Source organism: Acinonyx jubatus, chromosome X (genome assembly GCF_027475565.1).
Source record: "Acinonyx jubatus isolate Ajub_Pintada_27869175 chromosome X, VMU_Ajub_asm_v1.0, whole genome shotgun sequence".
Lineage (NCBI taxonomy): Eukaryota > Metazoa > Chordata > Mammalia > Carnivora > Felidae > Acinonyx > Acinonyx jubatus.
This window is the reverse complement of record NC_069389.1, coordinates 51,265,648-51,283,008: the sequence shown is the minus strand read 5'-3', so window position 1 is coordinate 51,283,008 and position 17,361 is coordinate 51,265,648. Positions and strand designations below refer to the sequence as shown.

Sequence of the window (17,361 nt, the reverse complement as noted above, 5' to 3'; positions counted from 1 at the left end):
ATTCTGTAAGTGTGCCTCATTTCCTCATGTGAGTGCAAGTTCTAGAAGACAGGAACTGTACTCCTCCTCTGTCCTTCCCTAGCCCAGTATAGACCAGGTCACTATTTGGTTCTAAAAACGTAATACATGTATGCCTGAGAAATGTGAAAGGAGGCAGAAAAAAGATAAGGAGAGATGAACACTCTTAGTCCCAAAAAGATGATAAAAGAAATATTCTCAGATTTATGAATAGCCCCTTCGAAAGACTTAGGCTGGGCTCTCCTGCAGCAACTGTGGTCATCTCTGCCTTTAGAATGGGACTGGCCTGGATTGTGCATGGGGTAGGGAGGTTGGGGTGAGGGTAGGAAACTCCTAAAAAGCCTGAGGGAAGAGCAGACACCACTGTAATAAAGGGCTCATTGGCCTGGGAGCAATGAAGCCTGTGGTTCCAGTAGTGGCTTTGCGATTAACTCCCTGTTCAGTCTTAGTCAAATCTCTTCAGTTCTTGCAGCCTCAGTTCCCACACCTATAACGTGATGGAGTTGATGCAGCTGAGCATTCCACCTGTGACTTCTCTGTAACGTATAGGGTGCCAGGCTGCTTCTAGCTCTGATATTTTAGCTAATGTCCAACAGAGTATTTCTGTGGCCCTGAGAATATTCAGAGGAGAAACTAAGCCTGGGCCGTGAGGCCTCCACTTAGTTCTGACCCATGAGTGGAGGCCTGGCCCCAGTCCAGCCCTGTGGGAAACACAAGATGATTAACACTTGGAGCTGTGTTAGTATACAAAGATAGAAGAAGGCATATGCTTATTGTGATAAAATTCAGATGAACTCATTCAGAGAGATCCCTCTCCTTACAGCTTATCTCAAGATGCAAGTTCCAAGGACAGAATTTTTTTTGTAGTTTCAAGTTTTTATTTAAATTCCCTAAGGATAGAAATTTAAGTTTAGAAGTGAACTAGAGTGTGTATAGGTAGGTGTAATATGGCTTTTGTTGTTGATGTTCTTAAAGAAACACAGGCATTAGTAGTTAGTAGACAAATAGTTTATGCAGAAAATAAGTGTGGTAACAGTTCATTGTTGTCAATGATACAGCATTTTCAATCATGATTATAGGTGAAACAAATTAAAACCTCGTTAAGGAGTATAGCACATTCATGCTAGTGAGAACATTGCAAAGCATTGCACCTGCATTATAGGGGTAGACAAAACTGGGGACAGGATATATTTCCACTCAACTCTGGGTGGCTTTGTGTATTTTGTCATTGAGACTTACATTATGTTTGGGTCAAACAAAAAACCCAAAGAGGTTTTATAAAAGTTTACAACCATTAAACAGTATTGTTTAATCCCACAAATGGATAAAGCAAAGTACTATAGCTCAGTGATATACAAACCAGGACTAGAAATAGTCAATCTGCCTATGTATATAGCTAGCTACAATATGATAGACATTGAATATGCTAAGTCTTTTCAAAAGCATCGACTACTTTAGGCAAGCCGTTTCCCAAAATGAACTGGTTTGGTTTCCATTGAGAACTAACTGTAGTGCCACTTCAGTTTAAGACTATGCCCTCCTCAGTGTTAGACCTGAGGAGAAGAAAATTAGGGGAAGGCAGAGAAGGGTTAGGAGGAAACCTGAGCAGGGCTCTTTGGATAGCTTAACATTATTTTCTCTGTGCAGTGTCAGACCTGGGTCACAGAGTAAAAGTGTATTGAAATTGTTGGCCCTCAAAAAGGGCATTTATACAAAGTCCCACACTTACAGCATAGATAGAACAGTAACTAAGTGCCTCTCAAAATGAACTCTTCTGTGTTAGAAGAAAGCTCAGTGCCAAAGGTTAATGGTTATCAATGTTTGAATTACCGTATAAAGATAATTTGTTTTAAAATAGAAAAAAATGGGTATTCAAAGTGTTCTGAAAACTAGCAGTGTGTGTGTGTACTTTATATTTATATTATTAGAGGGAAAGTTTTATAGACCCTTTGCATAAGGTATCTGTCATTCTCCCTTCCATACCTTGTACTTTAAGATAGAGTGCAATGGCTGTAATGTTACCTTTGAAAAGGCTCTGGTGCCTGGATTGACCATACCACTCCAGAATCACACTTCTTCAGATTGAAATAAAAATAACAACAGAATTACAAAAAAAGAATCACAAAATTTACAAAATCTAAGGTTTGAACAGGCACCGACTTGCTAGGAGTTCAGTAACTCAGTGAAAAAACTTAAAAGTACAAAGCACCTCTTGCAAAATACACTGTTCCTTGAAAAACCACACAAAACACTGTGTAGTAACTCTGCTGAGTGTTTGGAGGTAATTATTCTGAAGGACATATGCTTAACCCTAGGAAGGAAGCCTGACTTTATTATCAAGAGAGCTGAGGAAGTTCCAATTCTTCTTTGTATTTGTTGTTTTATAATTAAAGACAAAATGGAAAAGTCAAGAAGTATACAGACCTCAGTATAAAAAAAAGTTCTCTAATAACTTCACTAAAAACCACACTAGATTTATGCATTCAGAATTGTACAGCTCCATTTATAGATTCTTGCAGATTATTCACTAACACACTTTTTACACAAAATCCCTTTTGCAGGGACATATTAAATTTAATAAGCTAAAGAAAACTTATGCAACATAGTGCTTGAAACTGCACACATAATAGCTGTGTGCATAATAATAAAGAAACCTTGAAAAATAGTCTTTGTCTATAAGCTACTATTTGGAAATCGCTCCCTCATGACCAGGCTGCTTTCTTGTGACACACAGTGCCACAAACATTATGATGAAAAGTCAGTATCGAACTTAGTTTAATATGAGTTTTGTACATTTGTTTTTATACAATCAGGAAAAAAAGAGATACAATTTGTATCAACAAAATGTCATTTCTGGTTATTTGAGGCATTGCTTTTAGCTGCTTTGGTTCATAAACATTTTATGAGAAAAATGACAATTGCTTTTGGAAAATAAAAAATACATACACTGCCTTAAGTATTTCCTGTGTTGAGAGAAGGTTACAATGTTTTTGAGTACTAAACATGAACATGTTCAAGATAAATTGCAGCTGACAAGATTAATCTTGTGCTTCCCCGTAAATTGTGCAGCTAGTGTATACTTTAATCCTATTGATGATTTTGTTAGGAAGATGAACTAACTGGCAGAAAGGCAGTAGAGTCATCTAAGAGTGTCAAATACCCTGATTTAGACATGGTGCCAATTTAGAAGGTCCAAGAAGTTGAAGGAATGAAGTGGTATTTGTGTGAAATAGCAAGCACTTCAGTGGCGACTGTCACTCTCTATTTTCTACCTGACAGAAAATACTTTTACCACTCAAAATGCTGGGGAATGGGAAGACCAGAGAGGATAGGAGATGAATATGAAGTTGTGGTTAACTGAAGAGAAATGCTGGCTGAGGTGCAGTTTTGATCAACTAGAACAGTGACAGAAAACCAAAAAGCAGCATTCAAGCCATTATCAAACCACCAGAAACAACCCTGACTATGGCCTCACATGCGGAGTGCTTCATGGTAAGAAAATTTATAGGCAGTCACACCTTCTCATGAAGAAACAAAAGGCCAAAACCAGGCCACCTCAACTTTCATGAAAAAACAAAACAAAACACATAGAAATTAGCAAATTCCAGCTCAAGAAATAGCAGGTCATGGTTCAAAATGTTGAAGTATGCAATGGATTTAAAAAGGGGTTCATTTAGTACTGCTTAAAAAAAAACCAAAAACAATAAATGCAAGAGGCATTTAGCTACAAAGGTTTCCACCCTGAGAAAGATACTAGTTGTGCAAATGGTGCTGCTCAATCCAAAATCCTGTGTGTTTAGTGATGCATTTAAGAATTTTTAAGGGAAAGTGCATAACTGAACCAGCTATTAGCAAAGATGTAGCATCCCCTTTTGTAAGCTGCCTTTTTCCACTTAGAAAATCCCCTGGTTTTGTTTCCTAAAGAAATTCTGTTCCACTAATGATCCACCTTATTGCCCAAAGAGTGGACAGCAGAAGAAAGTGGATTACATGGCTGTGCACCATCCTCCATTACATTTTATCCTGTGATGTTGAATACTGCATAGGTCATAAGTTTAAAGGGTATGCATTAGACCCTCCTTGAGTGCAGCTTTGTGTTCATCATTTAATGCTGCATGAGTTTGGCCATCTCTCCTTGGAAAAGGGAAGTGGAGTCTGGTAGTAAATCCCTTCATCCTTGTCAAACTCTTCTGTGCTTGTCTAGCACACACCTGCTATGCTTGTCCATCAGCTCCTCTGAAGAAGAAAGCTGTAATCTGATCCCAAATTTGCTAAAGTGAAGAGACGTAAAAGCTAAGAACTGTCAGTGTTGACAAGTAAAAAGTGCAAAGGAAATACAGTTAGTTTTCTCTGGTGCCTAAGAAAACAATATTCAAATATTGGCATGTAATTTCACTTTCAGAACTAGTTGAAACTATGAAATGTGACATAAAATCAAGTTAGATTCATGATCTATACAGCTGTAGACTAAGGACTGTGCAGAGCTTTTCTTCTCATTATCACTATATAAAAGGTTATATGGGGATACATAAACATCTCAAACTAAATACATACAGTTATGCATGCAATATAATTGCTAACAATAGGTTTGAAATATAGGTCTAGAGCTTTGATGTGACCCTATAGCTTGGTTAATAAAGATATTGAATGGTCAGATATTCATGCAATAAATTATGTATTTACTTTTTAAAAGCTTTAAATATCCTATTAAAAATCCCAAAAGGTAAATTCAATATATGATTTGATCCAGATGCTCTTGCTCTCTAAATTAGAAATATTATCAATACTTTGTAATATAGAATGTGCAACTAAGAAAACATTGATAATGGAATCCTTTGGGAGTTTCTTGATTTTAGATCTCTCCTCATGAGTTTTGTCCTCCATTATCCGCATGGTGCCGAGCAAAAAAGCATGGGACTTGGAGTCAGAGGACTTGAGTGTGAATCCTGATTTGGTCACTTGCTAGCAGTGTGACCTTGGCAAGTAACTTAATCACAATGAGATTCAGTTTCCTTTTATAGAAAATAAGATTAGTAAAATTTACTTTACAGGGTTGTTTTGCGCTTCAAATGACAGAAACACTATAACTTGTAAAGCGCAACACAAAATTATTGGTTACTTTTATCTTAGCATTGATGTATTATTAGTATGAATATTTATATATGTATAAAGGAATAAGTCCTGTGTCATGTCAACGTGCAGCCCTAAGCTTAGAAACAATCAAGGCTGCCAGTTGCTGGGCATCTGCTGTGTGGGGATTCTTTTCCATCACTGCAAGGACGATGTTTGAAGGGAAAATATTGCAGAGGTTCTTATAAGTCTGATACTGGTGCTCTGGGATCATATGCTCCCTGGTATCATTGCACATTCCAACCCAAGGATTCCTCCAAAGCTGTTCCATCTTTTCAGGCATGCTCCGTACCATGACTGGCTCATAGCATGGTTGCATGAGGCTGTTACTCAAGGGATAGGAGTGATAGCCATAGGAGTCGGTTGTACAGGGTAATGGGTCCCAGCTGGCATGTTGTTCCCGGCACAGGGGAGGTCTTCTTTGCCTCATTGGGTTGCTTTCATAGAGGCGGGAATCAGAAATACTGTCCATCCGAGTCATTACCAGAGCACGTCCTGGCTGGGGGGTTGCCCCAGGGTGGAGATTAGGAGGCATGGGGTAGTCTCCAGGACAGCTTGAACATGCTCCAGTTGCTGGGTGCTGGGCTTGTAGAACTAAGTGGGGAACTGACTGCTTGTGGGGGGCTTGCTTAGAATCCTCTGGGCCATAGCTCTGCACTCGTGTTAAGGCGTCATGGTAACCATGAGGAAAAGGCTGAAGACGGTTCTGAGATACTGAGCGATGCAGCTTTAAATTGCCTTCAGGATGGCCATCAGCTACAGCCAAATACAGGTTGTTGTAAGAGGAGTAGTTGTCGTTCCTGGTATGGCTCATACGATTGTCAGGACAGAGGTTGGGACTCCGGGCATACACCCCTCGGTCTACTTCAGCCATGTAGTACTCTCGATTATGCATGCTGTTGATGTTCAGTTTGGAGAAGTCGCCTAACATTGAATAGTAGCTGTGGTCCCCCAGGGACTCAAACTTTGAGTATTGGTCAGCATAGCTAATAGGTGTCCCATGGCTGTTGGTAACCAGGATTGGAGGGTACTGCATACTAGCCATGTGTTCCAGTGAGGCCTTCTGGTGGGGGAGATGAGAGGATCCTGGCACTGGGCTGCTGGCTGAACGAGTGTTGAGTGCACCCACCACATGGCTTTTGGGGGGTGGGATTGTGGGGACACTTAGGGCAGTCACAAGTGAGGGGACAGAGCTGGCCTCAGGCTTACGGGCAATGGACAGCCATTCCTCAGGCTCCACAGCCATGGACCGGATGCTGGGATCCGATTGGCGCTTGGGGGCCACACGTTTGACTTCGGAGGTTATTTCACCTTTGGCATTAGACAGCCCTGTGCTACACTTGGCCAGGGTGCCTTCACTCACGGTTTTCACTGTGGACAGTTTGGCACTGATGCGGAGCTCATCAGCCACCGAACGCTGTGGTTGGTTGGCCCGCTCCGGATGGTAGTATTTGCACTTGTGGCCATAAGTGCATTTTTTGCCTGAAAAATAATGTCTTGGGGTAAGACTCTCTCTCATACTGGTGCAAATCTGTCAGAAACTGCTGTAATAAACTGGGTACTCAGGTTAGAGTTTTACTATTTGGGTTTAAGAAGAAAGTTAACTGTCCATAAAGATGAGAGGCAGCACAACACCAAGGAGGCATCACACACTGTGAGGGAAGAAGGAAGAAGTGGAAACCTGGAGAGGAAACTGCAACGTAAAAGCTAAGAACTGAGCAGTTGAACAGCCTTCACTTTCCTGTAATTCACAACTTTGCCTAGGCATAACCTGCATGCTGAGGCAGTGTAGGGCAGCAGCAGGCAGCATAGTACAGTGCAAAAAGCACAGGCTTGGAAGCCAGTCAGCCTGAGTTTCAATTTCAGCTATGTTGTTTACTAGACATGTGACCTTGGTAAGTGACTTTACTTTCTGAGCCTCATTTTAACTCTTCTGTAAAAGAAGTCCATAATTATGCCTGTATTATAAGGTCATTGTAAAAATTAAATGAAGCTAATGAACAAGAAAATAAATGTTAATTGAGAAAAAAAAACCAAGATGTCACATAAACAAATGATTATCCAAAAAGAGTGAACATCCAAAGTAGCTTCAGACCAAGCAGCCCATGTTGCATTGTTAGGCTCACAAACTTTGTATCAGAAGGACTTGGCATAAGATCATGAAAGCACTCTAGACAACTATATTTTTAAAAACCAAATGAAAATGAAGTTTGGAAGAAAACTGGAAAATACAGATCTGAAGAAAAGGGTATTATTAGTTGACAGAGAGTGCAGTCACCTACTTGAGAGACACATCCTTTTTTGAGGCCAAATCCAATTTGGCATTGCCTTTTCTGCTTCCGTAGGCCATGTGAGTTTCTGCACTTCCCTGCCTCCAGCAATACTGCTCAGGATGGAGACAGCTAGAACACATGTATCATTTAAACAAGCGGCAACTAATTTTCCCTTCAATTCTAGTTACGTGTTTCTCATGCAGTTTTTATGGATGTTTTTTTAAATGCCTGAGAATACTTAGACACAGACTTTAACTCACAGAACATAGACAAGTTGCAATTTTCCATTTGAAAGGGAAACCTTTGAGATGTAAGTATTCACATAGTCCTTGTGTTTCTTTTAGTATAGAACTCAGTTATGCACATAGGTACTCACCATAAGGGCATGGTTGCTTCTTGTACTCTGGAACAACAGGTCTCTTTCTCAAGAAATTTTCAAGATTTGGGCCATGGCGTCCTAAAGGATCATCTGGAGGCATAAATCTAAAAGCAAACAAGCAAGAGATAAATATCTTCCTTTCTATCCCCATTACCCTTTTTTAGGAGTTCAGATCTTCATTACTCCTTGCCTATACTGTTGTCATGGCCTTCTAATTGTCCTTTCTGCCTCAGGTCTATCTCCTGCTAAGCCAGCAGTTCTTCCCTTCATTCCCATGTGAACACACACACACACACACACACACACCAAAAATATGATTTTTTCCAGTGTATCATTCTTCTGTGGACTGTACATTTCAACCATACGAGCATGCCTGCTCATTCCCCCCACATGCAACCTACTTTCACATCTTTATAGCTTTATTCATGAAATTCTTTTTACCTGTAGTGCCCAGCAATCCTCTTTCTTCTGTATGTAAACTTCATCTCAAACGTTATGTCCTGTTTAAGGCTTTTTCCTATTATTTCATGTAGACAAAGCAATTTTAAAAACTCTAACCATACTACTTATCACATGCGTGGTTCTCTTTCGCTTCTCCAGTACACTTTGAGCCTCTTAAGAGTGAGTCTTGTTTCCTATTCAGCCTCTTATCTCCATGGCAATTAGCATAATTCACAGTACACAGTAAATGTTCAGTAAATGTTTATTGAAATGAAAACCTATTCCTAGTGGAAACAGGGATTTAAGCATTCAGTGCCTACTAAAAGAAACGTACTTGTCATTCACAAAAGAATACATCAGCAACCGCTCCTCTATAAACTTCTTCCATTCTGGCTTTTCAACTTGAAGGTCTCGGTAGTTATCATTAGATACAATGATGCCGTCGGAATCAAAAGCCAATTTCACTATGAACCGGTCATCATAACAGACAACTCTCCTGCCCTGGACCCTTCGGGATGGTGTGAAGACAAGAATCTTTTCTTTCTCCAGTTTACGTAGAATCTCTTGATCTGTCAAAATATAGATTATATGCCACAGAGTAGAAACCATCTTTGAAAACTAGCAGCATTATCCTCATATTACAAATACAAAAGTTGGTACTAGATAGATGAGTGTTATTTGCTCTTAGAGAGAAAGTGGCCTTTATTCCTGGCTATGGCACCAATTTGGATTGTGACATTAAGCAAGTCACCTTCTCCTTTGGACTTCAGTTTCTAATAAAGTGAAGGAACTGAACTCAATGACATCTAAGTTTCAGAAACAACCATGAAGAGTGAGAAATAACACTGATATCCTAGCATTCCTTATGTTTGTTTTTTCTTTTGTCTGAAGCAGCAGCTTTTGACTGTTGAAGAAAACAGAGCAGTATACTGAGGATGTGTCTGCCAGGAGGTGGGTAAAACATCACTCCTTGGGACTTACATTTTTCCCTTCTTCCTGAAGGAAAGCCACAACTAAGTGAAAACAAAGCTGTACCATGTTGAGTACTGACCCCCTTTCCTTTTGGTATCTTAATTGATGAGGAAAGAAAGCATACAGGCTGGGCTTGAGCAATGGCAGGGTCCACTCTCAAGCGGAGGTCGTGACCCTGTTCAGAAGCTGGCAGACAGTTCCACAACACAGTTCTAACAGCCATTCTGACATTCTTATTTGGCACATCATGCAAAAGCTGATACATAGAGGACTAGGGTCTATATGTTCTCAAATTCTATAAAGAGTTAGCTTCATATAGTGTAAGTGAATATAGTAATCCAACTAACATTAGGACCACATCCTGACTTTTGTGGACCTTAGTTTTCACTTTGTTTTCACTTTGAAATCTCCTTATTTCATAAAGAAATATTAAAAATTACACTTTACAACTGCTTTGGTATAAAAACAAATTATCTAGATACATTATTATAAATTAATTGTTGTTATATTAAATGTTTCCTTCAATATTAAAAGAAAATAAAATTAAAACATATTTTTGTTAAATTTTTTTCCAGTGTAGTCAACACACAATGTTATATTAATTTCAGGTGTACAATATAGTGATTCAATAATTCCATGCATCACCCAATGCACATCATGACAAGTGCACTCCTTAATCCGCATCACCTATTTACCCATCCACACCACACAATTCCCCTTTGGTAACCATCAGTGTGTTCTTTATAGATAGGAAATTTTTTTGGTTTGTCTATCTCTCTTTTTTAACTTTGCTCATTTGTTTTGTTTCTTAAATTCCACATATGAGTGAAATTGTGTGGTATTTGCCTTTCTCTGATTGACTTAAATCACTTAGCATTATACTGTCTAGCTCCATCCATGTCATTACAAATGGCAAGATTATATATATACATATATATATACACACACACACATATACGTATATATATATATATACACACACACATATATATGTATATATGTATACGTATATATACATATATATGTATATATGTGTGTGTGTGTATATATACATATGCATGTATATATGTGTATATATATACATATACATACATATACGTATATGTGTATATATGTATACGTATACATATATATGTATATATGTATATATACATATATATGTATATATGTATACGTATACATATATACGTATATGTATATGTGTATATATACATATACGTATATGTATATATATACATATATATGTGTGTATATATACATATATACGTGTATGTATATATATATATATACATACATATATATATATATATATATATATATACACACACACACATAGAGAGAGAGAGAGAGAGGGACCACACAGGCAGAGGAGGGGCAGAGAGAGGGGGAAATCCCAAGCAGAGAGAAAATCCCAAGCAGGCTCTGCTCAGTGAGCACAGAGTCTGATCAATCCCAGGAACCATGAGACAATGACCTGAGCCGAAATCAAGAGTCAGAAGCTTAACCAACAGAGCCTCCCAGATGCCCCTAAGTTTTAAGTTTTTATTTAAGTTTTTATTTTTTAAGTTTAAGTTTTTATTTCAATTCCAGTTAGTTAACATATAGTGTTATATTACTTTCAAGTGTACTAGATTTCATTCTTTCTTATGGCTGAATAATATTCCATTGTATATATACACCACATTTTCTTTATCCATTCATCAATCTATAGACACTAAGGCTGCTTCCATATCTTGGCTACTATAAATAATGCTCCTATAAACATAGGAGTGCATGTGTCCCTTTGCATTATTTTTTTTTGTATTTTTTTGATAAATACCCAGTAGCACAATTACTGGATCATAGTGTAGTTCCATTTTTTACTGTTTGAGGAACTTCCATAATACTGTTTTCCACAGTGGCTGCATGAGTTTGCATTCCCACCAACAGCGCAAGAGGGTTCCTTTTTCCCCACACCTTGCCAATATTTATTTCTTGTGTTGTTGATTTTAGCCATTCTGATAGGTGTGAGGTGATATTTCATTTCAGTTTTGGTTTGCATTTCCCTTATGATCAGTGATATTGAGCATCTTTAATGTGTCTGTTGGTCATCGGTATGTCTTCTTTGGAGGAGAAATTTCTGTTCATTTCTTATGCCCAATTTTAATTGGACTGTTTGGGCTTGGGGTGTTGATTTGTGTAAGTTCTCTACATATTTTGGATGCTAGTCCTTTATTAAATATGTCATTTGCAAATACTTTCTCCCATTCCTTAGGTTGTTTTGTTTATTGTTTTAGTTTTGTTTATTGTTTCCTTTGCTGTGCAGAAGCTTATTATCTTGATGAAGTACCAATAGTTTATTTTCACTTTTATTTCCCTTTCTTCAGGAAACATATCTAGAAAAAAATGTTACTATTGATGCCAGAGATCTTACTGTCTTGTGTTCTCTGCTGGAATTTTTATGATATCAGGTCTCTCATTTAGGTCTTTAATCCATTTTGAGCAGTTTCATTCTTTTGCAGTTTGCTGTGCAGTATTCCCAACACCATTTGTTGAAAAGACTGTCTTTTTCCAGTTGAATATTTTTTTCCTACTTTGCTAAAGAGTAATTGACCACATAATTGTGGGGTTATTTCTGGGGTTTCTATTCTGTTCCATTGATCTATGTGCCTATTTTTGTTCCAGTACCATATTGTTTTGTATACTACAGCTTTGAAATGTAACTTGAAAACCAGAATTGTGATGCATCCAATTTCTCTTTTATTTTTCAAGCCTAACATAGGGTTTGAACTCATGACCTTGAGATCAAGACCTGAGCTTAGATGAAGAGTCTGACACTTAATTCACTGAGTCACCCAACACCCTATACCACTTCTTTATCCATTCATCAGTCAATGGACATTTGGGCTCTTTCCATGATTTGGATATTCTAGGTAATGTTGCTATAAACAGCAGAGTGCACATATCCATTTAAATTAGTATTTTTGCATTCTTCTGGTAAATACCTAGTAGTGCAATTGCTGAATAGTAGAGAAGTTCTATTTTTAACTTTTTGAGAAACCTCCATACTGTTTTCCAGAGTGGCTGCACCAGTTTGCATTTCTGCCAACAGTGCAACAGACTTCCCCTTTCTAAACATCCTTGCCGACACATATTGCTTTTTGTGTTGTTGATTTTAGCCATTCTGACAGGTGTGAGGTGATATCTCATTGTAGTTTTGATTTGTATCAAAGATGCTGAGCATCTTCTCATGTGTCTGTTAGCCATCTGTATGTATCCTTTGGAAAAAAATGTCTATTCATGTCTTCTGTCCATTTGTTAACTGGATTATTCATTATTTGGGTGTTGAGTTTTATAAGTTCTTTATATATTTTGGATAGTAACCCATTATCACATGTGTCATTTACAAATATCTTCTCCCACTCAATTCTTTTAGTTTTGTTGATTGTTTCCTTTGCTGTATACAAGCTTTATATTTGATGAATCCCAATAGTTTATTTTTGCTTTTGTTTCCCTTGCTTCAGGAAACATATTTAGTAAGAAGTTGCTATGGTTGATGTCAAAGAGATTACTGCTTGTGTTCTCCTCTAGGATTTTGATCATTTCCTGTCTCATATTTAGGTCTTTCATCCACTTACAATTTACTTTTGTGTCTGGTGTAAGAACATGGTCCAGTTTCATTCTTTTGCATGTTGCTGTCCAGTTTTCCCAACACCATTTGTTGAAGAGACTGTGTGTTTTCCATTGGATATTCATTCGTGCTTGTTAAAGATTACTTGACCATATAGTTGTGGGTTCATTTCTAGGTTTTCTATTCTGTTCTATTGATCTATGTGTCTATTTTTGTGCCAGGGCCATACTGTTTTGATTACTACAGCTTTGTAATATAACTTGAAGTCTGGAATTGTGATGCCTCCAGCTTTGCTTTTCTTTTTTTTGAGATTGCTTTGGCTATTTAGGATTTTTTGTGGTTTCATACGAATTTTATGATTGCTTCTTGTAGTTCTGTGAAAAATGTTGGTGGTATTTTGATAGGGATTACATTAAATGTATAGGATGCTTTGAGTAATATAGGCTTTTTAACAATATTTGTTCCTCCAATCCATGTGCATGGAATATATTTCCATTTCTTTGTGTCATCTTCAGTTTCTTTCATCAATGTTTTATAGTTTTCAGAGTACAGGTCATTTGCCTAGGTTTTTGGTAAAATTGTAAATGGGATTGATTCCTTAATTTCTATTTTTGCTGCTTCATTATTGGTGTATAGAAATGCAACAGATTGCTATACATTGATTTTCTAACCTGCGACTTTACTTAAATTTTTTTTGTCAATTCTACACTTTTTTGGTGTAGTATTTCAGGTTTTCTATATAGGTTATCATGTCCCCTGCAAATAGTGAAAGTTTTACTTCTTCCTTGCCAGTTTGGATGCCTTTTATATCTTTTTGTTGTCTTATTAGTGAAGCTAGAACAGCCAATACTATGTTGAATAAAATTGATGAGTGTGGACATCCATGTCATGTTTCCTGACCATCCATCCCCATGGAGAAAGATACCAGCCATGGGTTTATTATAGATGGCCTTTATTATGTTGAGGTATGTTTACTCTAAACTTACTTTGTTGAGGGTATTTTTTTAAATCATGAATGGATGTTGTACTTTGTCCAGTGCTTTTTCTGTGTCTACTGAAAACGTCATATGGTTCTTATCCTTTCTTTTATTGATTGATGTATTACACTGATTGATAAGGAAGTAATGCACAATGCTTGAATCCAGGAACAAATGCCACTTGATCATGGTGAATGATTATTTTAATATATTGTTGAATTTGGTTTGCTAACATGTTGTTGAGGATTTTTTGCATCTATGTTCATCAAATATATTGACCTGTAGTTATATTTTTAGTGGTATCTTTTTCTGGTTTTGATCACAGAATGCATTTGGAAGTATTAGTTACTTTTCTATTTTTTGTAATAGTTTCAGAAGAATAAGAATTAAGTCTTAAAATGGTTGGAGGAATTCACCTGTGAAGACACTTTTGTTTGTTGGGAGTTTTGTGATTACACATTCAATTTTTTTTGTTGGTTATCAGTCTGTTCAAGTCTTCTATTTTTTTCTGTTTCAGCTTTGGTAGTTTATATGCTTCTAGGAATTTATCTATTTCTTCTAAGTTGTCCAATTTGTTGGAATATGGTTTTTTGTAATCTTCTTTTATACTCATCTGTATTTCTGTTGTGTTGGTAGGTATTTCTCCTCTCCAATTTGTGGTTGTATTTATTTCAGTCATCTCTCTCTCTCTCTCTCTCTTTGATGAGTCTGGGCAGAGGTTTATCCACTTTATTGATCTTTTTCAAAAGTACAGCTTCTGGTTTCATTGATCTATTTTCTTAGTTTCTGTATTATTTATTTCTGTTATGATCAGAAATACGATTTATTTCCCTCTTTCTGCTGGTTTCATGCTTCCTTTATTCTTTTTCTAGCCTCTTTAGGCACAAGGTTAAGTTGTTTCATATTGTTCTTGCATCTTGAGGTAGGACTATATTGCTATGACTTGCCTCTTTGAACTCTTTTACTGCATCCCACTGGTTTTTGGTGGTTATAATTTTTATTTTTTTATCCTATCAATTCATATTTTATTTTATTTTATTTTTACTTTTTATTTAAATTTCAGTTTGTTTACAAACAGTATGATATTAGTTTCAGGTGTACAATTTAGTGTTTCAGCACTTGCATACATCACCTGGTGCTCATCACAAGTGCACTCCTAATATAAAGCAACTATTTAACACATCTTTCCATCCACTTCCACTCTGGTAGCCATAAGTTTATTCTCTATAGTTAAGAATCTGTTTCTTGGCTTGCCCCTCTCTTTTTTTTCCATTGATCATGTGTTTTGTTTCTTAAACACCACATATGAGTGAAATCATATGGTATTTGTCTTATTCTCATGAACCTATTTCACTTAGTATAGTACTCTCTAGCTCCATCCATGTAACTGCAAATAGCAACATTCCATGGTTTTTTATGGCTGTGTAATATTCCATTGCATGCATACATATATGTATATAAATACAAATATATATATATATATATATATATATATATATATATATATATACCACATCTTTATCCATTTATCAGTTGATGGTCATTTGGACTATTTCCATAATTTTGCTATTTTAGTTAATGCTGCTATAAACATCAGGATGCATGTATCCTTTTGAATTAGTATATTTGTATTCTTTGGGTAAATACCTAGTGGTGCAATGCCTAGGATGATTCTATTTTTTAACTTTTTGAGGAACCTCCATTCAATTTTCCAGAGTGGCTGCACCAGTTTGCATTTCCACCAACAGTGTAAGAAGATTTCTCCACATCCTTGCTAACACCTGTTTTTTCTTCTGTTGTTGATTTTAGCCATTCTGACAGGTGTGAGGTGATATCCCATTGTAGTTTGGATTTGCACTTCCTGATGATAAGTGATGTTGAGAATCTTTTTACATGTCTTTTGTTCCATGTATTTTTTTTTTTACTTCTTTTAATTCCTGGTTTCATTCATTACTTAGTAGCGTGTTTTTTAACCTCCATGTATTTGTACTCTTTTCAGATTTTTGTGTGTGATTGATTTCTAGTTTCATAGCTTTGTGGTCAGAAAAGATGCATGGTATTACTTTGCTCTTCATGAACTTGTTGAGATTTGTTTTGTAGGTGAAAATGTGATCTATTCTGGAGAATGATCTGTGTGCACTTGAAATGAATGTGTATTCTGCTGCTTTCAGATGGAATGTTATGAATGTATCTGTCAAATCCAGTTGCCAGTGTCTCATTCAAAGCCATCATTTCCTTGTTGATTTTTTGTTTACACGATCTATCCATTGATGTAAATGAGGTGTTAAAGTCCCCTACTATTATTGCATTATTATAGATTAGTTTATTTATGTTTATTATTAACTGTTTTATGTACTTGGAGACTCCTATGTTGAGTGTGTGTGTATATATACATATATATATTTCAATCAATTGTTATATCTTCTTGTGGGATTGTCCACTTTATTATTATATACTGTCCTTCTTTGCCTCTTGTTACAGTTTTTATTTTAACTTTTTTGTAAATGTTTGTTTATTTTTGAAAGAGAGAGACAGAGAGTGAGCAGGCGAGGGACAGAGAGAGAGAGAGAGACACAGAAACTAAAGCAGGCTCCAGGTTCTGACCTATCAGCACAAATCCCGATGTGGGGCTTAAACCCACAAACCATGAGATTATGACCTGAGCCGAAGTCAGATGCTTAACTGACTGAGCCACCCAGGAGCTCTCACAGTTTTTTATTTTAAACTCTATTTTGACTTACATTAGTCTTGCTACCCTGGCTTTTTTTTTTTTTTTTGACATCCATTTGCATGATACATGTTTCTCCTTCCCCTCATTTTCAATCTGCAGGTGCTTTCTTTAATTTTTTTTAACGTTTATTTCTTTTTGAGACAGAGAGAGACAGAGCATGAATGGGGGGAGGGTCAGAGAGAGAGGGAGACACAGAATCAGAAGCAGGCTCCAGGTTCTGAGCTGTCAGCACAGAGCCAGATGCGGGGCTCAAACTCACAGACCGCAGGATCACGACCTGAGCCAAAGTCGGATGCTTAACCAACTGAGCCACCCAGGCGCCCCTCTGCAGGTGCTTTTTAAGTCTAAAATGAATCTCTTGTAGGCAGCATATAGATGGGTCTTGTTTTCTTTATCCATTCTGCCACCCTATATTTTTTTTTTTTTGATTGGAGCATTTAGTCCATTTACATTTAAAGTAATTATTGATAGATATGTATTTATTGCCATTTTGTTACTTGTTTTTTTCCTGACTATTTTCTGTGATCCTTTCTTATTTTTCATGTTTTGCTGATTTTCTTTAGTGATATATTTGGATTCTTTCTCTTAATTCTTTACATATTTATTAGTGTTTTTTGATATATGGTTACCATTGGGTTTGTATATACCCTCGTCTTCATAAAGCTGTCTATATTAAGTTGGTGGGCATTTATGTTTGAATTCATTCTTTCTCCTCTCCTTCCCATGTTTTAGGTATGTATCATTATATTTTATATATCATTTTATTTTGTGAGTTCCTTGACCTATTTTTTAAAGAAATGTTTATTTTTACTGCTTCTTCATTTTTTTAT

General features: G+C 36.8%; 1 protein-coding gene across 1 annotated transcript in view; it reads right to left on the bottom strand.

Annotated features, from left to right (window-relative positions):
• Nucleotides 1-756: 756 nt before the first annotated feature.
• ZC3H12B (zinc finger CCCH-type containing 12B) overlaps nucleotides 757-17,361 on the bottom strand; it is a 427,389-nt gene continuing 410,784 nt past the window's right edge. The window contains exons 4-6 of the mRNA XM_027053636.2: nucleotides 8,576-8,810; nucleotides 7,798-7,904; nucleotides 757-6,630 (exon numbers count right to left, since the gene is read on the bottom strand). Of these exons, the coding sequence (XP_026909437.1) occupies nucleotides 5,210-6,630; nucleotides 7,798-7,904; nucleotides 8,576-8,810 (1,763 nt within the window). The 3' untranslated portion in view covers nucleotides 757-5,209. The remainder of the gene's footprint in view (nucleotides 6,631-7,797; nucleotides 7,905-8,575; nucleotides 8,811-17,361) is intronic.